This window comes from Raphanus sativus, chromosome 6 (genome assembly GCF_000801105.2).
Source record: "Raphanus sativus cultivar WK10039 chromosome 6, ASM80110v3, whole genome shotgun sequence".
Taxonomy (NCBI): domain Eukaryota; kingdom Viridiplantae; phylum Streptophyta; class Magnoliopsida; order Brassicales; family Brassicaceae; genus Raphanus; species Raphanus sativus.
The window spans coordinates 7,278,209-7,303,410 of NC_079516.1; the positions used below are offsets into that span (position 1 = coordinate 7,278,209).

Genomic DNA, 25,202 nt, shown 5'->3' on the forward strand with positions numbered 1-25,202 from the left:
TTAAATATACTATTATGGTCGATAATATATTTATTAATTAAAAAGCCTAGGTTTTAAGGTAGCGACATGGTTATGTAAATATTTTCAACCTCCAGCAGTCATGTTAGAACTAACGCTAGTCAGATTCTACTTAACCACAGTTAACCTAAAATACAGTTTAAAAAATCTCTACGGCCGATCTTCCTTCAATTTATTTTCATTGGAACTTTTCTCTCTCCATAATTTCTTAGACCATCTTTATCGCAAGGACCAAAATTTAAGTCCTTATAATTTTTTATTATTATTGTTATGGTTAGGATATTGTTAAGAAGTTTTATGTAATATGGTGATTATTGGTGGGACTTGAGTTGTTTCTTAGGTTAATAAGGTTAAATTTTTTTTGTCAACTATTTCTTTCATTCAATTTAAAACACAAAAGTTTATAAACATTCATACATTCAAGGCTAGTCTTTGCCAAATCCTTGAGATCAAAATTAAGCCACAACACCATGATGATCCATTAACGCGATCTGTAAACAATTCTAAAACAGGAAACACCAATTGCAATCAAACCAAATTTCCAGAGAGAGCACAAAGACAAGAAGACAGATGATTAATAACCTGGCCATCAGAAAGAAAGATTCAAACTTTGCTCGGTCTTGTGTCGGACCAGTGGAGTTTCTGAGAAGGAAGGGATCATGTGGAACGAACCCGATAGAGAAAAATCGAGAACCAGAGCTCCAGAGAATACCAAGCTGAGAGATTCTGACCGGAAACGAGGAACTCCAAACCCAGATTTCGACAGGAAACGAGAACTCCAGATTCGTCGAGAGAGAGAAGAACACGCCTCGAGAGAAAGAGAGAAGCCGAGAGAAAGGAGAGGAGATCGAAGGATTGGAGAGAGAGGAGAGGAGGAAGAAGACCGTTCGGTCTTCACGTCATGACACGTGCTCCAAGGACGGGAGAAGAAAAGTTCTTATTTAGTTAACATCCCTATTTTATTTCTCTAATTTTGATTTAATTTAAAGCACATTAATGTTAAGATACGTGCTTATAGCCACCGATAAAGATGGTCTTAGATCCATCTCTGAGAATGAGCGGTGGATTTACCATCAACATAAACATTCCGGCTGATGAAGGATTTACCATTAGCATTAATCCAAACTCTGCTCCAGGGGATCCAGGGTAGGGACAGCCTTTGGTCGAAAACCAACATGAAGTTGATATAATATTTCTCATAATCCCAAAAATAACTCTATAATAAATCTAATTAAACACAATTTAAAGATTAATTTGAATTTAAAAAAAATCTAATGGAAAAAAGGAAAAAAAACATTTGAAAGGCAATAAAAACAAAAAAGGGATAAACAAAAAAAAAACAAGATTTGTGAAAAAAAATCAAAATAAAAACTATGGAGAAACCATAGATTGATAAAGAAGACAAGGGAGAATTGGGTTTTTTAAAATCTTTTCATATGTAAAATCGACCATAACACATTTTAGGAAGTTATAATATTTTAAGAGATTTTTTTAGAATATTTCTTTAACTGAAATTTTATTAATTTTCACAAAAAATCATGTATTATTATCTATAGAAGGCGTTTTCTAAAAGTTTAAAAGAATGATAAAAATCAAGAAATATTTTCTACTTTGAGTAGACTAAGAGTACATTGTAGAAAACACATTCCCCAACATTTAGAATACTTTATAAAAGTAGAAGATGCATTCGGAATGAAAATGGATACCTTTACGATTAGTAGAATATGCATTCTTCTTATTTAAAAATGGGAAAATTGCCAATAGAGAACAAAAAAACAAGGGTGTTGTCCCTTTGGTATAAATCCTTTTTTGTCCAATTTTTCTCCTTTTTACCCTTTGTATTTCTGAAAACTAATGAAATAAATACTTTTGTGAATCAAAAAAAAAATTAAAAATATAAAGAATTAATAAAACACCTATATACACATGCTGGTATTTTATTTTTTTCAAAAAGTTGATAAATAAAAATTTGAAAATACGTTCTACTAAATGTAGAATGTGCCTTCTACGGAAAATGGTATAGTAGAAAGCGATTTCTAAAATAAACATGTTCATCTACTATTTTTAGAACGTACATTCTACTATTTACTAATTTTCTAAGAAAGTGGAATGCGCATTCTACTAATCCTAAAGCTATCTACTTTTCGTCCGGAAGCATTTTCTACTTTTATTAAGTATTCTAAATTTCGCGGAATGTGTTTTCTAAAATGTACTCTTCCGTCTACTAAAAGTAGAAAGCGTGTTCTAGATTTTTGTCAATGTTCTAAACTTTTAGAAGGCGCCTTCTACGGATAAGATACCTGATTTTTGCGAAAATTAATGAAAAATTCAGTTAAGGAAATATTCTAAAAATCTCCTAAAAATATTCTAACTTCCTAAAACGTGTTATTTTCGATTTTACTTGTCAAAAAATTTTAAAAATGATTATACCTTGTCTTCTTCGTTAATCTATGAGTTTTCCATAGTTTTTCTTTTGATTTTTCTTCACAAACTCTTATTCTCTATGATACATATTTATACAACATGTGGTGTTTTAAAATTAGGTGCAATTTTTTGTAAAGTTTAATTTTTATTTTATAAAGTTTACAAATTTTACTTTTATTAAAGTTTTATTTAAAAAAAATTTAAAATTTTTATTTTTATTAAAAAGTTCGATAAAATTCAAAAGGTTACAAACATTTTAATTTTTTTATAAAAATAAAACTTTGTAAAAAATTTTCTTTATACTGTTGGTTTAAAGCTTTTATTAAAAAAAATTAGTAAAGTTTTATTTTTATTTTTATAAAGTTTAAAAATTTTTATTTAACTAAAGTTTTATTAAAAAAATTTTAAACTTTTTATAAAAATAAAACTTTGTAAAATGTTTTTAATAAGTTTATTTAATGTTTTATTAAAAAAATTGTAAATTATTTTTATTTTTTACAAAGTTTATTTTTATTAAAAAAAGTTAAAAGTTTTATTTTATTTTCCCTTTTTAAAACGTTTTTAATTAAATCTTTTAAAAATTCTTTTAGTTTATTGTGTTTAATAAAAACTTTAAACAAAATTTATAAAATTTGTAAACTTTATAAAAATAAAAATAAAACTTTACAAAAAGTTTTTAATAAAAGTTTAAACAAACTTTAGAAAAATACATTTTAATTTTTTTTTTAATTAAAAATTTTGATAAAATTAAAAAGTTTACAAACATTTTAAACTTCTTATAAAAAATAAAACTTTGTAAACTGTTTTTATTAAAAATTGTAAATTATTTTTATTATTATTTTATTAAGTTTTAAAAAGTTTATTTTTATTACAAAATTTAATTTTTTTTTTTAATTTTCCCTTTTTAAACGTTTTTAGTTATTATTATTTTAAATTATATTAATGTGTTTAATTAGATTAACCAAGGGTTAGTTTTGGGATTATGAAAAAAATTATACTAAAAGGACAACTAAATGATGGTTTTATACTATAGGGACAACCATGCTGAATTTTTGTTCCGTTTTGGCAAATTTCCCTTTAAAAATTTAGTAAATAGTTAAATGTACGTTCTAAAAGAAGTAGATGAACATGTTTATTTTAGAAATCGTTTTTTACTATATCATTTTCGTAGAAGACGCATTCTACTTTTAGTAGAATGTATTTTAAAATTTTTATTTTTGATCAAAAGAAAAAATTAACCAAGTTTTTGAACAAAAAAAATTATCAGCTTGTGTATATGGTGTTTGTTATATTTTTAATAACTTTTGATTCATAAAGTATTTATTTCATTAGTTTTCAAAAATACAAAGAGTAAAAAATAAAAAAAAATGGAGAAAATAGTTTTATACTAAAGGAACGTTAACCTTGTTTTTTGTTTTTTTGTCAATTTTCCCATAATTAAAAGGTGAAAGTTCTAAATAAGGCAGTGATATGGTTCTGTAAATATTTTGAAAATAAAATGGTGTCTCAAAAGTTATTAATGGGTATAGATATTTATTATCAGGTTGACAAAAAAAAGAGAGTCAGATTTGATTTAACCACAGTTAACCTAAAATACAGTTTAAAAATCTCTACAGAGAGATTCTGACCGGAAACGAGGAACTCCAAACCCAGATTTCGACAGGAAACGAGAACTCCAGATTCGTCGAGAGAGAGAAGAACACGCCTCGAGAGAAAGAGAGAAGCCGAGAGAAAGGAAAGGAGATCGAAGGATTGGAGAGAGAGGAGAGGAGGAAGAAGACCGTTCGGTCTTCACGTCATGACACGTGCTCCAAGGACGGGAGAAGAAAAGTTCTTATTTAGTTAACGTCCCTATTTTATTTCTCTAATTTTAATTTAATTTAAAGCACATTAATGTTAAGATACGTGCTTATAGCCACCGATAAAGATGGTCTTAGATCCATCTCTGAGAATGGGCGGTGGATTTACCATCAACATAAACATTCCGGCTGATGAAGGATTTACCATTAGCATTAATCCAAACTCTGCTCCAGGGGGATCCAAGGTAGGGACAGCCTTTGGTCGAAAACCAACATGAAGTTGATATATTATTTCTCATAATCCCAAAACTAACTCTATAATAAATCTAATTAAACACAATTGAAAGATTAATTTGAATTTAAAAAAAAATCTAATGGAAAAAAGGAAAAAAAAAACATTTGAAAGGCAACAAAAAACAAAAAAGGGATAAACAAAAAAAACAAGATTTTGTGAAAAAAATCAAAATAAAAACTATGGAGAAACCATAGATTGATAAAGAAGACAAGGGAGAATTGGTTTTTTAAAATCTTTTCATATGTAATAACACGTTTTAGGAAGTTATAATATTTTAAGAGATTTTTTAGAATATTTCTTTAACTGAAATTTTATTAATTTTCACAAAAAAATCATGTATTATTATCTATAGAAGGCGTTTTCTAAAAGTTTAAAAGAATGATAAAAATCAAGAAATATTTTCTACTTTGAGTAGACTAAGAGTACATTATAGAAAACACATTCCCCAACATTTAGAATACTTTATAAAAGTAGAAGATGCATTCGGAATGAAAATGGATACCTTTACGATTAGTAGAATACGCATTCTTCTTATTTAAAAATTTAGTAAATAATTAAATGTACGTTCTAAAAGAAGTAGATGAACATGTTTATTTTAGAAATCGTTTTTTACTATATCATTTTTCGTAGAAGACGCATTCTACTTTTAGTAGAATGTATTTTAAAATTTTTATTTTTGATCAAAAGAAAAAAATAACCAAGTTTTTGAACAAAAAAAGTTACCAGCTTGTGTATATGGTGTTTGTTATATTTTTAATAACTTTTGATTCATAAAGTATTTATTTCATTAGTTTTCAGAAATACAAAGAGTAAAAAATAAAAAAAAAATGGAGAAAATTGTTTTATACTAAAGGAACGTTAACCTAGTTTTTTGTTTTTTTGTCAATTTTCCCATAATTAAAAGGTGAAAGTTCTAAATAAGGCAGTGATATGGTTCTGTAAATATTTTGAAAATAAAATGGTGTCTCAAAAGTTATTAATGGGTATAGATATTTATTATCAGGTTGACAAAAAAAAAAGAGTCAGATTTGATTTAACCACAGTTAACCTAAAATACAGTTTAAAAATCTCTACAGCCGACGATCTTCCTTCATTTTATTTTCATTGGAACTATATGTTCTCTCTCTCTCGATAGCTCCTCCCAGGAAACCTATAATTTCTTAGATCCATCTCAGAGAATGGCTGGTGGATTTACCATCAACATAAACATTCCGGCGGGTGAAGGATTTACCATTAACATTAACCCAAACTCTGCTCCAGGGGGAGCCGAGGTAGGGGCTGCCTTTGGCCGAATTCAACCTCCAGCTGGTAAACTAGATCCTCTCTCTATATGTACGAATCCCTCCTCTCAAAAGCCCCGAGAATGCTCTGATCCATCTAACCCTAAGGTTTTCTTTGATATGACGGCTTGCGGTAAACCTATTGGTCGGATCGTGATGGAGCTCTTTGCCGACACGACCCCACGGACGGCAGAGAATTTCCGCGCCCTCTGTACAGGCGAGAAAGGCATGGGGAAGAAGGGTAAGCCCCTCCATTACAAAGGATCAGTCATCTACCATAGGTGCGCCGATTATATGATTGAAGGAGGAGATTTCACTAACGAAGGGAAAGGATGCGGAGGCGAATCAATCTACGACAGTGGGTTTTTCGAGGATGAGAACTTCATCAAAAAGCACACATGTCCGGGTATGATCTCCATGAACAACCGTGGTCCTGACACCAACGAATCTAACTTTATGATCTGCTTGACGGAGTGCCCGGAACTCGACGATGAACACGTCGTGTTCGGCCAAGTTGTTGAAGGATTGGATGTGGTCAGGACCATTTCAAAGATATCTGTTAGGGACAAGCTTTCCTGGCCCGTGGTGATCGCCGACTGCGGTCAGATTTCATAGATCTGAGATATTTTCAAGTACAATGGTTGCTTGGTCCTTTTCGCCGACAAGCTTGTGTCCTTTTGATGTTTGGTCGGGTGCGTTTTTCTTTTTGCTTCTTTCTTGAATTTAGATTGGCTACCATTGAAAAATGATAACCATCATCAGTTTTAGCTATAGTTGCTATTGCAGAAACATATTAAAAATAAATCTGTGCTTTTGGACCTTTTAAATATGTTTTCCATCAAGAGATTCTTATTAGAATTTAACATTAGTAATTGATTTCTAAGTGACTATTGTTCTCATGTTCCGTTTGCCTAATACTAAGACAGTATGATTGGCTGTCATATGGCAGATGATTGATATTCTAAACTGGATTGAAAAAAAACTGAATAAAACCCAAACCGAAATCAAACTGAAATATTCTAAACTGGAATTGAACCAAAACCTTTAAATATCTGAATGCTTCTTATATTTCTTCTATATCCAAAATAATCAAAACAGGTATTTCTGAAAAAACAACATAAGGATATGTCGCAAAATTCTCTTTTTAACGGTGATTTTCTTTCAGCCAATCAAAGGAGAGCTAATATCTGGAAGGTTGTTTTACCTAAATCTTCATCAAAACATAGTGTTTTTCTAGAGTTTTTTCAACAGCCGCCTCTTTTTTCATCAAGTTTCTGGTTCATACTTAGTCACGCGATCCAGAGGAAAGGGATTTTTTTTTGTTTTTGATGGACGATACTCTGGTAGGAGTGATGCAAGAAATGTCTCTAGAGGAAGATGTGCCAATTCTTTTACCGGACGATGATGATTTTAGCACTGTGGAGAGAAGTCATCGTAGCTTATTGGGACGTTTGCTTAATCCAAACTGTCAGAACATGGGTTGCATGTTACGCACGATGCCGAAGATCTGGAGGATTTACGAAAAGGTCCGTGGGATTGCACTGACTAAGGAGAATTTCCAGTTTATCTTTGAACTGGAAACAGATCTTCAGATGGTGTTGAAACAGGGCTTTTGGACCTTTGAGGACTGGGAAATGGCGATGAAGAGGTGGATGGAGACTCCACCAAGTAACTACTTGCTGACAGCGGCTGTATGGATTAGACTTTCCAATATACCAGTCAACTACTTTACCATCAAGACCAGTGATACGGTGGCATGACCAATAGGTTATGTAAAATATATTGAGTGGGATCCAGAGAAACCACTTTTACATGATTATGTACGAGTCTTGATCATAATTGATCTAAATCTATCGGTAAGAGAGAAGAAATGTCTAACTCTTCCAAAAGGAGGTGGATCAGCTATGAAAGATGTGGAGTATGAACGCATTCAGAAGAAGTGTTTTCGGTTGTCTCATGAGAAACAAGCATGCCCACTGCTCAAAGGCACTATGAAGGGAAGTGCAAAAGGGAGAGATAATCAGAACTTTCCAAATGTTCAGAGGGTGGCCCAAAGGCAACACAACACTTCACTTGCGAATGATATAATGCCATTGTTTGCCCCATCAGTCCATCCTGGTTTTGAACCACCGGCTCGCCTGATTGAACCATCGGTCCGTTTGCCTATTACTAATTAGTGATCTGGCAACAACCAGCGAATTGAAACATGAGTATTAAACTCTTCGACATATTCCCAATTAATAGCATGTCTCACATTATGAATGCCAAGAACAAAAGATGTATCTCGTTGGCCTCTTGGATTACTAGTGTTAAATCGCAAGAATACGTGGAATTAATCGGTTGACTTCGATCGCCGAATTCCCACGGTTATTAAAAAAAAAACTTTATTTCATGTACACGTAGTTCAATACAAAACCGCCGGTGCTGAATTGAATGCGGGGACTGACTTGTGACCTATCTACAACATACCTATTCGTTTCTATTTTGCAATCCCAATCTTAACCACAGCGAAAACGTCAATAATTCATTTATTCCCAGCACCAAGTATTGTCAACGGACTCAACGTAACTAGAAGGAAAAATGATTGATGACTACACGAAGTACGAAGTATTGGCTATCATATGGCTAACCATGCAAACTAAAGTAATATATACCTAACTATATAAAGTATATATTATGCATGACAACATTCATCAACTTAATGATGTTATGTAGTTAACATCACGAATTTAATTTCATTCACCCAAAAATTGGTGTAGATGTTAGCGATCATTTAAGTATTTTATTTCATCAATTAAAATATGATTGATTTGACCGTAATTTAATTAAATTATATTTTAACCCGTATTTTAAAACCGGAAGAATACTTTTAACAAAATCTAATTTACAAAATCAATATTTTTAACATTTTTAATAAGTAGTGTTTTAACATTTGTATTTTAGTTTATTTGAAAACTATATAATTATATTATTTTAATTTATATTAAATATGGAAGTTATATAAGATATTATTTAATTTTGTTTATGAAAATATAGATTAATTCATTAATTTAATTAATTTTATATTAAAAATAAAATATTAGAGTCAATAAACTAAATTGACATCGAACAATTTTTATAATAAAAATTTATCAAAAGAATTAGATAAATTTTATTAATCAAACGAATTACAGAAATTTTATTCAAATTTAATAGCAAAACAGATTAAAATAAAAGAAATTTAAATAATATATTATATAACTTTGGAAACTTTCATATTTAATATTAGTTAAACAATATAATTATATAGTTTTCAAATACACTAAAATAAATAGGTTAATACACTACTTATCCAAATTTTATAAAATATACTGATTTAGTAAATTATATTTTGTTAAAAATATTTTTACGCTTTTAAAACGTAGATCAAAATCTAATTTTAGTGAAATTACTATTAGGTACGTTATATTTTAGTTGATAAAACAGAAGATTTAAAAGGTCTTTAACATCCACATCATTTTCTGGATGAATGAAATCAAATACGTGATGTTAACTACATAACATCACTAAGTTGAGGAATATTATTATTTATAAAATAAACTTCGCGTAATTAAGTATACATTAGTATAGTTTGCATGGTGACGTATGTGATGGTTAATATTTGATATAGTTAACAATCATTTTTACTTGCCTACAATTATTTGCGACTCGAAAACATGCATATAAAACCATTAATATGCAGTGGATGCGTCTTGTAGGCGAAGCTTATCCAAACCAGCAAGTCGCATCGGCAAAAATCTAATCTCCCCCCCCCCCCCCCCCGCGTGCAGAAGAATACTTTTAACAAAATCTAATTTACAAAATCAATATTTTTAACATTTTTAATAAGTAGTGTTTTAACATTTGTATTTTAGTTTATTTGAAAACTATATAATTATATTATTTTAATTTATATTAAATATGGAAGTTATATAAGATATTATTTAATTTTGTTTATGAAAATATAGATTAATTCATTAATTTAATTAATTTTATATTAAAAATAAAATATTAGAGTCAATAAACTAAATTGACATCGAACAATTTTTATAATAAAAATTTATCAAAAGAATTAGATAAATTTTATTAATCAAACGAATTACAGAAATTTTATTCAAATTTAATAGCAAAACAGATTAAAATAAAAGAAATTTAAATAATATATTATATAACTTTGGAAACTTTCATATTTAATATTAGTTAAACAATATAATTATATAGTTTTCAAATACACTAAAATAAATAGGTTAATACACTACTTATCCAAATTTTATAAAATATACTGATTTAGTAAATTATATTTTGTTAAAAATATTTTTACGCTTTTAAAACGTAGATCAAAATCTAATTTTAGTGAAATTACTATTAGGTACGTTATATTTTAGTTGATAAAACAGAAGATTTAAAAGGTCTTTAACATCCACATCATTTTCTGGATGAATGAAATCAAATACGTGATGTTAACTACATAACATCACTAAGTTGAGGAATATTATTATTTATAAAATAAACTTCGCGTAATTAAGTATACATTAGTATAGTTTGCATGGTGACGTATGTGATGGTTAATATTTGATATAGTTAACAATCATTTTTACTTGCCTACAATTATTTGCGACTCGAAAACATGCATATAAAACCATTAATATGCAGTGGATGCGTCTTGTAGGCGAAGCTTATCCAAACCAGCAAGTCGCATCGGCAAAAATCTAATCTCCCCCCCCCCCCGCGTGCGGAAGAATACTTTTAACAAAATCTAATTTACAAAATCAATATTTTTAACATTTTTAATAAGTAGTGTTTTAACATTTGTATTTTAGTTTATTTGAAAACTATATAATTATATTATTTTAATTTATATTAAATATGGAAGTTATATAAGATATTATTTAATTTTGTTTATGAAAATATAGATTAATTCATTAATTTAAATAATTTTATATTAAAAATAAAATATTAGAGTCAATAAACTAAATTGACATCAAACAATTTTTATAATAAAAATTTATCAAAAGAATTAGATAAATTTTATTAATCAAACGAATTACAGAAATTTTATTCAAATTTAATAGCAAAACAGATTAAAATAAAAGAAATTTAAATAATATATTATATAACTTTGGAAACTTTCATATTTAATATTAGTTAAACAATATAATTATATAGTTTTCAAATACACTAAAATAAATAGGTTAATACACTACTTATCCAAATTTTATAAAATATACTGATTTAGTAAATTATATTTTGTTAAAAATATTTTTACGCTTTTAAAACGTAGATCAAAATCTAATTTTAGTGAAATTACTATTAGGTACGTTATATTTTAGTTGATAAAACAGAAGATTTAAAAGGTCTTTAACATCCACATCATTTTCTGGATGAATGAAATCAAATTCGTGATGTTAATTACATAACATCACTAAGTTGAGGAATGTTATCATTTATAAAATAAACTTCGTGTAATTAAGTATACATTAGTATAGTTTGCATGGTGACGTATGTGATGGTTAATATTTGATGTAGTTAACAATCATGTTTACTTGCCTACAATTATTTGCGACTCGAAAACATGCATATAAAACGATTAATATGCAGTGGATGCGTCTTGTAGGCGAAGCTTATCCAAACCAGCAAGTAGCATCGGCAAAATTCTAATCGTAGTCTCAGTTATCTGCATGGGAACTCTCCCCTCTCCCCCCTCCCCACCCCACCCACATTCTGTCCATGGGTGGGTGTGTTTTTTTTTTCTAACCACTGCTATAGCTAGTGTTTTAAACCATTTAACCTATGTTTCGGTAAACAAACCCACATGTTAAAAACTATTAGTTTTTCAGTTCGGAAAGTAAGTATTTCCAAAGATTATTTTATTAGCAAAATTTAGTATATTTTAGCATGTGGGAAAATATAAAAAAATATTTTCCAATAATGAAAATGAAGAGAATATCAATATTATCTTATATTAATACCGTGAAATAGATATTTGTTGTTGACTACTTTATTAATGTAGAATTTTCATGATTAATGAAGATTACACGAACACACCATTATCCCTGTGTCGAGTCCAAAATTTCTAATCATATACTCACAAAATCGAATTGTTATTTGAATAACTCGTGTGGAAAATAGACATCTACTGAAAGAGCCTTGTATTGTCCTTTTTCTTAATTTATCATTAGTATTATTTTGGAAAAAACCCATGAAAAACCTTCAAAGTGACAAGTACTTCTATTTTAAACCTCCAAAGACTATGCTTCCACAATAAACCTTGAAACCAATAACATTGTTAACAAAAACTGTAAAAGTGGTCTATGTGTTTTGTGTTATATTAAGATGGACAGAAATATAAACTCCGTTAAAGTCGTAACTGCGTCTCTTTTGATTAAACATGTGCCTTATTGCAATTAATTATATTTTTAATAGAATCATCGCATATTCTGAAATAAAATAACTAAAAATCTTAGAAAATGACGACGAATAAAGATGGCTTCTCTAAAAATCCTAGTCTTTGCCAAATCCTTGAGATCAAAATTAAGCCACAACACCATGATGATCCATTAACGCGATCTGTAAACAATTCTAAAACAGGAAACACCAATTGCAATCAAACCAAATTTCCAGAGAGAGCACAAAGACAAGAAGACAGATGATTAATAACCTGGCCATCAGAAAGAAAGATTCAAACTTTGCTCGGTCTTGTGTCGGACCAGTGGAGTTTCTGAGAAGGAAGGGATCATGTGGAACGAACCCGATAGAGAAAAATCGAGAGCCAGAGCTCCAGAGAACACCAAGCTGAGAGATTCTGACCGGAAACAAGGAACTCCAAACCCAGATTTCGACAGGAAACGAGAACTCCAGATTCGTCGAGAGAGAGAAGAACACGCCTCGAGAGAAAGAGAGAAGCCGAGAAAAAGGAGAGGAGATCGAAGGATTGGAGAGAGAGGAGAGGAGGAAGAAGACCGTTCAGTCTTCACGTCATGACACGTGCTCCAAGGACGGGAGAAGAAAAGTTCTTATTTAGTTAACGTCCCTATTTTATTTCTCTAATTTTGATTTAATTTAAAGCACATTAATGTTAAGATACGTGCTTATAGCCACCGATAAAGATGGTCTTAGATCCATCTCTGAGAATGGGCGGTGGATTTACCATCAACATAAACATTCCGGCTGATGAAGGATTTACCATTAGCATTAATCCAAACTCTGCTCCAGGGGGATCCAAGGTAGGGACAGCCTTTGGTCGAAAACCAACATGAAGTTGATATATTATTTCTCATAATCCCAAAACTAACTCTATAATAAATCTAATTAAACACAATTGAAAGATTAATTTGAATTTAAAAAAAAATCTAATGGAAAAAAGGAAAAAAAAACATTTGAAAGGCAACAAAAAACAAAAAAGGGATAAACAAAAAAAACAAGATTTTGTGAAAAAAAATCAAAATAAAAACTATGGAGAAACCATAGATTGATAAAGAAGACAAGGGAGAATTGGTTTTTTAAAATCTTTTCATATGTAATAACACGTTTTAGGAAGTTATAATATTTTAAGAGATTTTTTAGAATATTTCTTTAACTGAAATTTTATTAATTTTCACAAAAAAATCATGTATTATTATCTATAGAAGGCGTTTTCTAAAAGTTTAAAAGAATGATAAAAATCAAGAAATATTTTCTACTTTGAGTAGACTAAGAGTACATTATAGAAAACACATTCCCCAACATTTAGAATACTTTATAAAAGTAGAAGATGCATTCGGAATGAAAATGGATACCTTTACGATTAGTAGAATACGCATTCTTCTTATTTAAAAATTTAGTAAATAATTAAATGTACGTTCTAAAAGAAGTAGATGAACATGTTTATTTTAGAAATCGTTTTTTACTATATCATTTTTCGTAAAAGACGCATTCTACTTTTAGTAGAATGTATTTTAAAATTTTTATTTTTGATCAAAAGAAAAAAATAACCAAGTTTTTGAACAAAAAAAGTTACCAGCTTGTGTATATGGTGTTTGTTATATTTTTAATAACTTTTGATTCATAAAGTATTTATTTCATTAGTTTTCAGAAATACAAAGAGTAAAAAATAAAAAAAAAATGGAGAAAATTGTTTTATACTAAAGGAACGTTAACCTAGTTTTTTGTTTTTTTGTCAATTTTCCCATAATTAAAAGGTGAAAGTTCTAAATAAGGCAGTGATATGGTTCTGTAAATATTTTGAAAATAAAATGGTGTCTCAAAAGTTATTAATGGGTATAGATATTTATTATCAGGTTGACAAAAAAAAAAGAGTCAGATTTGATTTAACCACAGTTAACCTAAAATACAGTTTAAAAATCTCTACAGCCGACGATCTTCCTTCATTTTATTTTCATTGGAACTATATGTTCTCTCTCTCTCGATAGCTCCTCCAGGAAACCTATAATTTCTTAGATCCATCTCAGAGAATGGCTGGTGGATTTACCATCAACATAAACATTCCGGCGGGTGAAGGATTTACCATTAACATTAACCCAAACTCTGCTCCAGGGGGAGCCGAGGTAGGGGCTGCCTTTGGCCGAATTCAACCTCCAGCTGGTAAACTAGATCCTCTCTCTATATGTACGAATCCCTCCTCTCAAAAGCCCCGAGAATGCTCTGATCCATCTAACCCTAAGGTTTTCTTTGATATGACGGCTTGCGGTAAACCTATTGGTCGGATCGTGATGGAGCTCTTTGCCGACACGACCCCACGGACGGCAGAGAATTTCCGCGCCCTCTGTACAGGCGAGAAAGGCATGGGGAAGAAGGGTAAGCCCCTCCATTACAAAGGATCAGTCATCTACCATAGGTGCGCCGATTATATGATTGAAGGAGGAGATTTCACTAACGAAGGGAAAGGATGCGGAGGCGAATCAATCTACGACAGTGGGTTTTTCGAGGATGAGAACTTCATCAAAAAGCACACATGTCCGGGTATGATCTCCATGAACAACCGTGGTCCTGACACCAACGAATCTAACTTTATGATCTGCTTGACGGAGTGCCCGGAACTCGACGATGAACACGTCGTGTTCGGCCAAGTTGTTGAAGGATTGGATGTGGTCAGGACCATTTCAAAGATATCTGTTAGGGACAAGCTTTCCTGGCCCGTGGTGATCGCCGACTGCGGTCAGATTTCATAGATCTGAGATATTTTCAAGTACAATGGTTGCTTGGTCCTTTTCGCCGACAAGCTTGTGTCCTTTTGATGTTTGGTCGGGTGCGTTTTTCTTTTTGCTTCTTTCTTGAATTTAGATTGGCTACCATTGAAAAATGATAACCATCATCAGTTTTAGCTATAGTTGCTATTGCAGAAACATATTAAAAATAAATCTGTGCTTTTGGACCTTTTAAATATGTTTTCCATCAAGAGATTCTTATTAGAATTTAACATTAGTAATTGATTTCTAAGTGACTATTGTTCTCATGTTCCGTTTGCCTAATACTAAGACAGTATGATTGGCTGTCATATGGCAGATGATTGATATTCTAAACTGGATTGAAAAAAAACTGAATAAAACCCAAACCGAAATCAAACTGAAATATTCTAAACTGGAATTGAACCAAAACCTTTAAATATCTGAATGCTTCTTATATTTCTTCTATATCCAAAATAATCAAAACAGGTATTTCTGAAAAAACAACATAAGGATATGTCGCAAAATTCTCTTTTTAACGGTGATTTTCTTTCAGCCAATCAAAGGAGAGCTAATATCTGGAAGGTTGTTTTACCTAAATCTTCATCAAAACATAGTGTTTTTCTAGAGTTTTTTCAACAGCCGCCTCTTTTTTCATCAAGTTTCTGGTTCATACTTAGTCACGCGATCCAGAGGAAAGGGATTTTTTTTTGTTTTTGATGGACGATACTCTGGTAGGAGTGATGCAAGAAATGTCTCTAGAGGAAGATGTGCCAATTCTTTTACCGGACGATGATGATTTTAGCACTGTGGAGAGAAGTCATCGTAGCTTATTGGGACGTTTGCTTAATCCAAACTGTCAGAACATGGGTTGCATGTTACGCACGATGCCGAAGATCTGGAGGATTTACGAAAAGGTCCGTGGGATTGCACTGACTAAGGAGAATTTCCAGTTTATCTTTGAACTGGAAACAGATCTTCAGATGGTGTTGAAACAGGGCTTTTGGACCTTTGAGGACTGGGAAATGGCGATGAAGAGGTGGATGGAGACTCCACCAAGTAACTACTTGCTGACAGCGGCTGTATGGATTAGACTTTCCAATATACCAGTCAACTACTTTACCATCAAGACCAGTGATACGGTGGCATGACCAATAGGTTATGTAAAATATATTGAGTGGGATCCAGAGAAACCACTTTTACATGATTATGTACGAGTCTTGATCATAATTGATCTAAATCTATCGGTAAGAGAGAAGAAATGTCTAACTCTTCCAAAAGGAGGTGGATCAGCTATGATAGATGTGGAGTATGAACGCATTCAGAAGAAGTGTTTTCGGTTGTCTCATGAGAAACAAGCATGCCCACTGCTCAAAGGCACTATGAAGGGAAGTGCAAAAGGAGAGATAATCAGAACTTTCCAAATGTTCAGAGGGTGGCCCAAAGGCAACACAACACTTCACTTGCGAATGATATAATGCCATTGTTTGCCCCATCAGTCCATCCTGGTTTTGAACCACCGGCTCGCCTGATTGAACCATCGGTCCGTTTGCCTATTACTAATTAGTGATCTGGCAACAACCAGCGAATTGAAACATGAGTATTAAACTCTTCGACATATTCCCAATTAATAGCATGTCTCACATTATGAATGCCAAGAACAAAAGATGTATCTCGTTGGCCTCTTGGATTACTAGTGTTAAATCGCAAGAATACGTGGAATTAATCGGTTGACTTCGATCGCCGAATTCCCACGGTTATTAAAAAAAAAACTTTATTTCATGTACACGTAGTTCAATACAAAACCGCCGGTGCTGAATTGAATGCGGGGACTGACTTGTGACCTATCTACAACATACCTATTCGTTTCTATTTTGCAATCCCAATCTTAACCACAGCGAAAACGTCAATAATTCATTTATTCCCAGCACCAAGTATTGTCAACGGACTCAACGTAACTAGAAGGAAAAATGATTGATGACTACACGAAGTACGAAGTATTGACTATCATATGGCTAACCATGCAAACTAAAGTAATATATACCTAACTATATAAAGTATATATTATGCATGACAACATTCCTCAACTTAATGATGTTATGTAGTTAACATCACGAATTTAATTTCATTCACCCAAAAATTGGTGTAGATGTTAGCGATCATTTAAGTATTTTATTTCATCAATTAAAATATGATTGATTTGACCGTAATTTAATTAAATTATATTTTAACCCGTATTTTAAAACCGGAAGAATACTTTTAACAAAATCTAATTTACAAAATCAATATTTTTAACATTTTTAATAAGTAGTGTTTTAATATTTGTATTTTAGTTTATTTGAAAACTATTTATTTATATTATTTTAATTTATATTAAATATGGAAGTTATATAAGATATTATTTAATTTTGTTTATGAAAATATAGATTAATTCATTAATTTAATTAATTTTATATTAAAAATAAAATATTAGAGTCAATAAACTAAATTGACATCGAACAATTTTTATAATAAAAATTTATCAAAAGAATTAGATAAATTTTATTCATCAAACGAATTACAGAAATTTTATTCAAATTTAATAGCAAAACAGATTAAAATAAAAGAAATTTAAATAATATATTATATAACTTTGGAAACTTTCATATTTAATATTAGTTAACAATATAATTATATAGTTTTCAAATACATTAAAATAAATAGGTTAATACACTACTTATCCAAATTTTATAAAATATACTGATTTAGTAAATTATATTTTGTTAAAAATATTTTTACGCTTTTAAAACGTAGATCAAAATCTAATTTTAGTGAAATTACTATTAGGTATGTTATATTTTAGTTGATAAAACAGAAGATTTAAAAGGTCTTTAACATCCACATCATTTTCTGGATGACTGAAATCAAATACGTGATGTTAACTACATAACATCACTAAGTTGAGAAATGTTATCATTTATAAAATAAACTTCGCGTAATTAAGTATACATTAGTATAGTTTGCATGGTGACGTATGTGATGGTTAATATTTGATATAGTTAACAATCATTTTTACTTGCCTACAATTATTTGCGACTCGAAAACATGCATATAAAACGATTAATATGCAGTGGATGCGTCTTGTAGGCGAAGCTTATCCAAACCAGCAAGTCGCATCGGCAAAAATCTAATCTCCCCCCCCCCCTCGTGTGCGGAAGAATACTTTTAACAAAATCTAATTTACAAAATCAATATTTTTAACATTTTTAATACGTAGTGTTTTAACATTTGTATTTTAGTTTATTTGAAAACTATATAATTATATTATTTTAATTTATATTAAATATGGAAGTTATATAAGATATTATTTAATTTTGTTTATGAAAATATAGATTAATTCATTAATTTAATTAATTTTATATTAAAACTAAAATATTAGAGTCAATAAACTAAATTGACATCAAACAATTTTTATTAATAAAAATTTATCAAAAGAATTAGATAAACTTTATTAATCAAACGAATTACCGAAATTTTATTCAAATTTAATAGCAAAACAGATTAAAATAAAAGAAATTTAAATAATATATTATATAACTTTGGAAACTTTCATATTTAGTATTAGTAAAACAATATAATTATATAGTTTTCAAATACACTAAAATAAATAGGTTAATACACTACTTATCCAAATTTTATAAAATATACTGATTTAGTAAATTATATTTTGTTAAAAATATTTTTACGCTTTTAAAACGTAGATCAAAATCTAATTTCAGTGAAATTTCAGTGAAATTACTATTAGGTACGTTACATTTTAGTTGATAAAACAGAAGATTTAAAAGGTCTTTAACATCCACATCATTTTCTGGATGAATGAAATCAAATTCGTGATGTTAACTACATAACATCACCAAGTTGAAGAATGTTATCATTTATAAAATAAACTTCGTGTAATTAAGTATACATTAGTATAGTTTGCATGGTGACGTATGTGATGGTTAATATTTGATGTAGTTAACAATCATTTTTACTTGCCTACAATTATTTGCGACCCGAAAACATGCATATAAAGCGATTAATATGCAGTGGATGCGTCTTGTAGGCGAAGCTTATCCAAACCAGCAAGTAGCATCGGCAAAATTCTAATCGTAGTCTCTGTTATCTGCATGGGAACCCTCTCCCCCCCTCCCCCCCCCCCCCCCACATTCTGTCCATGGGTGGGTGTGTTTTTTTTTCTAACCACTGCTATAGCTAGTGTTTTGAACCATTTAACCTATGTTTCGGTAAACAAACCCACATGTTAAAAACTATTAGTTTTTCAGTTCGGAAGTAAGTATTTCCAAAGATTATTTTATTAACAAAATTTAGTATATTTTTAGCATGTGGGAAAATATAAAAAAATATTTTCCAATAATGAAAATGAAGAGAATATCAATATTATCTTATATTAATACCGTGAAATAGATATTTGTTGTTGACTACTTTATTAATGTAGAATTTTCATGATTAATGAAGATTACACGAACACACCATTATCCCTGTGTCGAGTCCAAAATTTCTAATCATATACTCACAAAATCGAATTGTTATTTGAATAACTCGTGTGGAAAATAGACATCTACTGAAAGAGCCTTGTATTGTCCTTTTTCTTAGTTTATCATCAGTATTATTTTGGGAAAATCCCATGAAAAACTTTCAAAGTGACAAGTACTTCTATTTTAAACCTCCAAAGACTATGCTTCCACAATAAACCTTGAAACCAATAACATTGTTAACAAAAACTGTAAAAGTGGTCTATGTGTTTTGTGTTATATTAAGATGGACAGAAATATAAACTCCGTTAAAGTCGTAAGTAACTGCGTCTCTTTTGATTAAACATGTGCCTTATTGCAATTAATTATATTTTTAATAGAATCATCGCATATTCTGAAATAAAATAACTAAAAATCTTAGAAAACGACGACGAATAAAGATGGCTTCTCTAAAAATCTTAGTCTTTGCCAAATCCTTGAGATCAAAATTAAGCCACAACACCATGATGATCCATTAACGCGATCTGTAAACAATTCTAAAACAGGAAACACCAATTGCAATCAAACCAAATTTCCAGAGAAAGCACAAAGACAAGAAGACAGATGATTAATAACCTGGCCATCAGAAAGAAAGATTCAAACTTTGCTCGGTCTTGTGTCGGACCAGTGGAGTTTCTGAGAAGGAAGGGATCATGTGGAACGAACCCGATAGAGAAAAATCGAGAGCCAGAGCTCTAGAGAACACCAAGCTGAGAGATTCTGACCGGAAACAAGGAACTCCAAACCCAGATTTCGACAGGAAACGAGAACTCCAGATTCGTCGAGAGAGAGAAGAACACGCCTCGAGAGAAAGAGAGAAGCCGAGAGAAAGGAGAGGAGATCGAAGGATTGGAGAGAGAGGAGAGGAGGAAGAAGACCGTTCGGTCTTCACGTCATGACACGTGCTCCAAGGACGGGAAAAGAAAAGTTCTTATTTAGTTAACGTCCCTCTTTTATTTCTCTAATTTTGATTTAATTTTAAGCACGTTAATGTTAAGATACGTGCTTATAGCCACCGATAAAGATGGTCTTAGATCCATCTCTGAGAATGGGCGGTGGATTTACCATCAACATAAACATTCCGGCTGATGAAGGATTTACCATTAGCATTAATCCAAACTCTGCTCCAGGGGGATCCAAGGTAGGGACAGCCTTTGGTCGAAAACCAACATGAAGTTGATATATTATTTCTCATAATCCCAAAACTAACTCTATAATAAATCTAATTAAACACAATTTAAAGATTAATTTGAATTTAAAAAAAAAATCTAATGGAAAAAAGGAAAAAAAAAAACATTTGAAAGGCAATAAAAAACAAAAAAGGGATAAACAAAAAAAAACAAGATTTTGTGAAAAAAAATCAAAATAAAAACTATGGAGAAACCATAGATTGATAAAGAAGACAAGGGAGAATTGGTTTTAAAAAATCTTTTCATATGTAAAATCGACCATAACACATTTTAGGAAGTTATAATATTTTAAGAGATTTTTTAGAATATTTCTTTAACTGAAATTTTATTAATTTTCACAAAAAAAACATGTATTATTATCTATAGAAGGCGTTTTCTAAAAGTTTAAAAGAATGATAAAAATCAAGAAATATTTTCTACTTTGAGTAGACTAAGAGTACATTGTAGAAAACACATTCCCCAACATTTAGAATACTTTATAAAAGTAGAAGATTCATTCGGAATGAAAAATGGATACCTTTACGATTAGTAGAATACGCATTCTTCTTATTTAAAAATTTAGTAAATAGTTAAATGTACGTTCTAAAAGAAGTAGATGAACATGTTTATTTTAGAAATCGTTTTTACTATATCATTTTTCGTAGAAGACGCATTCTACTTTTAGTAGAATGTATTTTAAAATTTTTATTTTTGATCAAAAGAAAAAATTAACCAAGTTTTTGAACAAAAAAAGTTACCAGCTTGTGTATATAGTGTTTGTTATATTTTTAATAACTTTTGATTCATAAAGTATTTATTTCATTAGTTTTCAGAAATACAAAGAGTAAAAAATAAAAAAAAATGGAGAAAATTGTTTTATACTAAAGGAACGTTAACCTAGTTTTTTGTTTTTTTGTCAATTTTCCCATAATTAAAAGGTGAAAGTTCTAAATAAGGCAGTGATATGGTTCTGTAAATATTTTGAAAATAAAATGGTGTCTCAAAAGTTATTAATGGGTATAGATATTTATTATCAGGTTGACAAAAAAAAAAAGAGTCAGATTTGATTTAACCACAGTTAACCTAAAATGCAGTTTAAAAATCTCTACAGCCGACGATCTTCCTTCATTTTATTTTCATTGGAACTATATGTTCTCTCTCTCTCGATAGCTCCTCCCAGGAAACCTATAATTTCTTAGATCCATCTCAGAGAATGGCTGGTGGATTTACCATCAACATAAACATTCCGGCGGGTGAAGGATTTACCATTAACATTAACCCAAACTCTGCTCCAGGGGGAGCCGAGGTAGGGGCTGCCTTTGGCCGAATTCAACCTCCAGCTGGTAAACTAGATCCTCTCTCTATATGTACGAATCCCTCCTCTCAAAAGCCCCGAGAATGCTCTGATCCATCTAACCCTAAGGTTTTCTTTGATATGACGGCTTGCGGTAAACCTATTGGTCGGATCGTGATGGAGCTCTTTGCCGACACGACCCCACGGACGGCAGAGAATTTCCGCGCCCTCTGTACAGGCGAGAAAGGCATGGGGAAGAAGGGTAAGCCCCTCCATTACAAAGGATCAGTCATCTACCATAGGTGCGCCGATTATATGATTGAAGGAGGAGATTTCACTAACGAAGGGAAAGGATGCGGAGGCGAATCAATCTACGACAGTGGGTTTTTCGAGGATGAGAACTTCATCAAAAAGCACACATGTCCGGGTATGATCTCCATGAACAACCGTGGTCCTGACACCAACGAATCTAACTTTATGATCTGCTTGACGGAGTGCCCGGAACTCGACGATGAACACGTCGTGTTCGGCCAAGTTGTTGAAGGATTGGATGTGGTCAGGACCATTTCAAAGATATCTGTTAGGGACAAGCTTTCCTGGCCCGTGGTGATCGCCGACTGCGGTCAGATTTCATAGATCTGAGATATTTTCAAGTACAATGGTTGCTTGGTCCTTTTCGCCGACAAGCTTGTGTCCTTTTGATGTTTGGTCGGGTGCGTTTTTCTTTTTGCTTCTTTCTTGAATTTAGATTGGCTACCATTGAAAAATGATAACCATCATCAGTTTTAGCTATAGTTGCTATTGCAGAAACATATTAAAAATAAATCTGTGCTTTTGGACCTTTTAAATATGTTTTCCATCAAGAGATTCTTATTAGAATTTAACATTAGTAATTGATTTCTAAGTGACTATTGTTCTCATGTTCCGTTTGCCTAATACTAAGACAGTATGATTGGCTGTCATATGGCAGATGATTGATATTCTAAACTGGATTGAAAAAAAACTGAATAAAACCCAAACCGAAATCAAACTGAAATATTCTAAACTGGAATTGAACCAAAACCTTTAAATATCTGAATGCTTCTTATATTTCTTCTATATCCAAAATAATCAAAACAGGTATTTCTGAAAAAACAACATAAGGATATGTCGCAAAATTCTCTTTTTAACGGTGATTTTCTTTCAGCCAATCAAAGGAGAGCTAATATCTGGAAGGTTGTTTTCCTTGCCGGCAAAGAGATCAATTCGAATATTTCCCGAGATCTTTTATGGAAATTGTGGTTATTTACCTAAATCTTCATCAAAACATAGTGTTTTTCTAGAGTTTTTTCAACAGCCGCCTCTTTTTTCATCAAGTTTCTGGTTCATACTTAGTCACGCGATCCAGAGGAAAGGGATTTTTTTTTGTTTTTGATGGACGATACTCTGGTAGGAGTGATGCAAGAAATGTCTCTAGAGGAAGATGTGCCAATTCTTTTACCGGACGATGATGATTTTAGCACTGTGGAGAGAAGTCATCGTAGCTTATTGGGACGTTTGCTTAATCCAAACTGTCAGAACATGGGTTGCATGTTACGCACGATGCCGAAGATCTGGAGGATTTACGAAAAGGTCCGTGGGATTGCACTGACTAAGGAGAATTTCCAGTTTATCTTTGAACTGGAAACAGATCTTCAGATGGTGTTGAAACAGGGCTTTTGGACCTTTGAGGACTGGGAAATGGCGATGAAGAGGTGGATGGAGACTCCACCAAGTAACTACTTGCTGACAGCGGCTGTATGGATTAGACTTTCCAATATACCAGTCAACTACTTTACCATCAAGACCAGTGATACGGTGGCATGACCAATAGGTTATGTAAAATATATTGAGTGGGATCCAGAGAAACCACTTTTACATGATTATGTACGAGTCTTGATCATAATTGATCTAAATCTATCGGTAAGAGAGAAGAAATGTCTAACTCTTCCAAAAGGAGGTGGATCAGCTATGATAGATGTGGAGTATGAACGCATTCAGAAGAAGTGTTTTCGGTTGTCTCATGAGAAACAAGCATGCCCACTGCTCAAAGGCACTATGAAGGGAAGTGCAAAAGGAGAGATAATCAGAACTTTCCAAATGTTCAGAGGGTGGCCCAAAGGCAACACAACACTTCACTTGCGAATGATATAATGCCATTGTTTGCCCCATCAGTCCATCCTGGTTTTGAACCACCGGCTCGCCTGATTGAACCATCGGTCCGTTTGCCTATTACTAATTAGTGATCTGGCAACAACCAGCGAATTGAAACATGAGTATTAAACTCTTCGACATATTCCCAATTAATAGCATGTCTCACATTATGAATGCCAAGAACAAAAGATGTATCTCGTTGGCCTCTTGGATTACTAGTGTTAAATCGCAAGAATACGTGGAATTAATCGGTTGACTTCGATCGCCGAATTCCCACGGTTATTAAAAAAAAACTTTATTTCATGTACACGTAGTTCAATACAAAACCGCCGGTGCTGAATTGAATGCGGGGACTGACTTGTGACCTATCTACAACATACCTATTCGTTTCTATTTTGCAATCCCAATCTTAACCACAGCGAAAACGTCAATAATTCATTTATTCCCAGCACCAAGTATTGTCAACGGACTCAACGTAACTAGAAGGAAAAATGATTGATGACTACACGAAGTACGAAGTATTGGTTATTATATGGCTAACCATGCAAACTAAAGTAATATATACCTAACTATACGAAGTATATATTATGCATGACAACATTCCTCAACTTAATGATGTTATGTAGTTAACATCACGAGTTTAATTTCATTCACCCAAAAATTGGTGTAGATATTAGCGATCATGTAAATATTTTATTTCATCAATTAAAATATGATTGATTTGACCGTAATTTAATTAAATTATATTTTAACCCGTATTTTAAAACCGGAAGAATACTTTTAACAAAATCTAATTTACAAAATCAATATTTTTAACATTTTTAATAAGTAGTGTTTTAATATTTGTATTTTAGTTTATTTGAAAACTATATAATTATATTATTTTTATTTATATTAAATATGAAATTTATATAAGATATTATTTAATCTTGTTTATGAAAATATAGATTAATTCATTAACTTTATTATCAAACGAATTACAAAATTTTATTCAAATTTAATAGCAAAACAGATTAAAA

The 25,202-nt window shown here is 31.3% G+C and overlaps 6 protein-coding genes across 6 annotated transcripts; all 6 read left to right on the forward strand.

The window, feature by feature from the left end:
• The first annotated feature begins 5,606 nt into the window (after positions 1–5,606).
• LOC130496949 (peptidyl-prolyl cis-trans isomerase CYP19-1-like) lies at positions 5,607–6,658 on the forward strand. The gene has a single exon (XM_056989688.1). It carries the CDS (start codon positions 5,715–5,717, stop codon positions 6,429–6,431), a length of 717 nt encoding a protein of 238 aa, XP_056845668.1. The 5' UTR covers positions 5,607–5,714; the 3' UTR covers positions 6,432–6,658.
• Positions 6,659–7,144: 486 nt separating this feature from the next.
• On the forward strand, positions 7,145–7,576 carry LOC108829074 (uncharacterized). The gene has a single exon (XM_018602733.1). The coding sequence runs from the start codon at positions 7,145–7,147 to the stop codon at positions 7,574–7,576; it is 432 nt and encodes a 143-aa protein (XP_018458235.1).
• Positions 7,577–14,250: 6,674 nt separating this feature from the next.
• Positions 14,251–15,228, forward strand: LOC130497005 (peptidyl-prolyl cis-trans isomerase CYP19-1-like). Its single transcript, XM_056989791.1, has one exon. It carries the CDS (start codon positions 14,285–14,287, stop codon positions 14,999–15,001), a length of 717 nt encoding a protein of 238 aa, XP_056845771.1. The 5' UTR covers positions 14,251–14,284; the 3' UTR covers positions 15,002–15,228.
• Positions 15,229–15,714: 486 nt separating this feature from the next.
• LOC130495486 (uncharacterized) lies at positions 15,715–16,146 on the forward strand. Its single transcript, XM_056986888.1, has one exon. It carries the CDS (start codon positions 15,715–15,717, stop codon positions 16,144–16,146), a length of 432 nt encoding a protein of 143 aa, XP_056842868.1.
• A 5,683-nt stretch (positions 16,147–21,829) lies between these two features.
• LOC108829109 (peptidyl-prolyl cis-trans isomerase CYP19-1) lies at positions 21,830–22,874 on the forward strand. Its single transcript, XM_056989638.1, has one exon. It carries the CDS (start codon positions 21,931–21,933, stop codon positions 22,645–22,647), a length of 717 nt encoding a protein of 238 aa, XP_056845618.1. The 5' UTR covers positions 21,830–21,930; the 3' UTR covers positions 22,648–22,874.
• A 550-nt stretch (positions 22,875–23,424) lies between these two features.
• LOC130495487 (uncharacterized) lies at positions 23,425–23,856 on the forward strand. The gene has a single exon (XM_056986889.1). The coding sequence runs from the start codon at positions 23,425–23,427 to the stop codon at positions 23,854–23,856; it is 432 nt and encodes a 143-aa protein (XP_056842869.1).
• Positions 23,857–25,202: the final 1,346 nt, after the last annotated feature.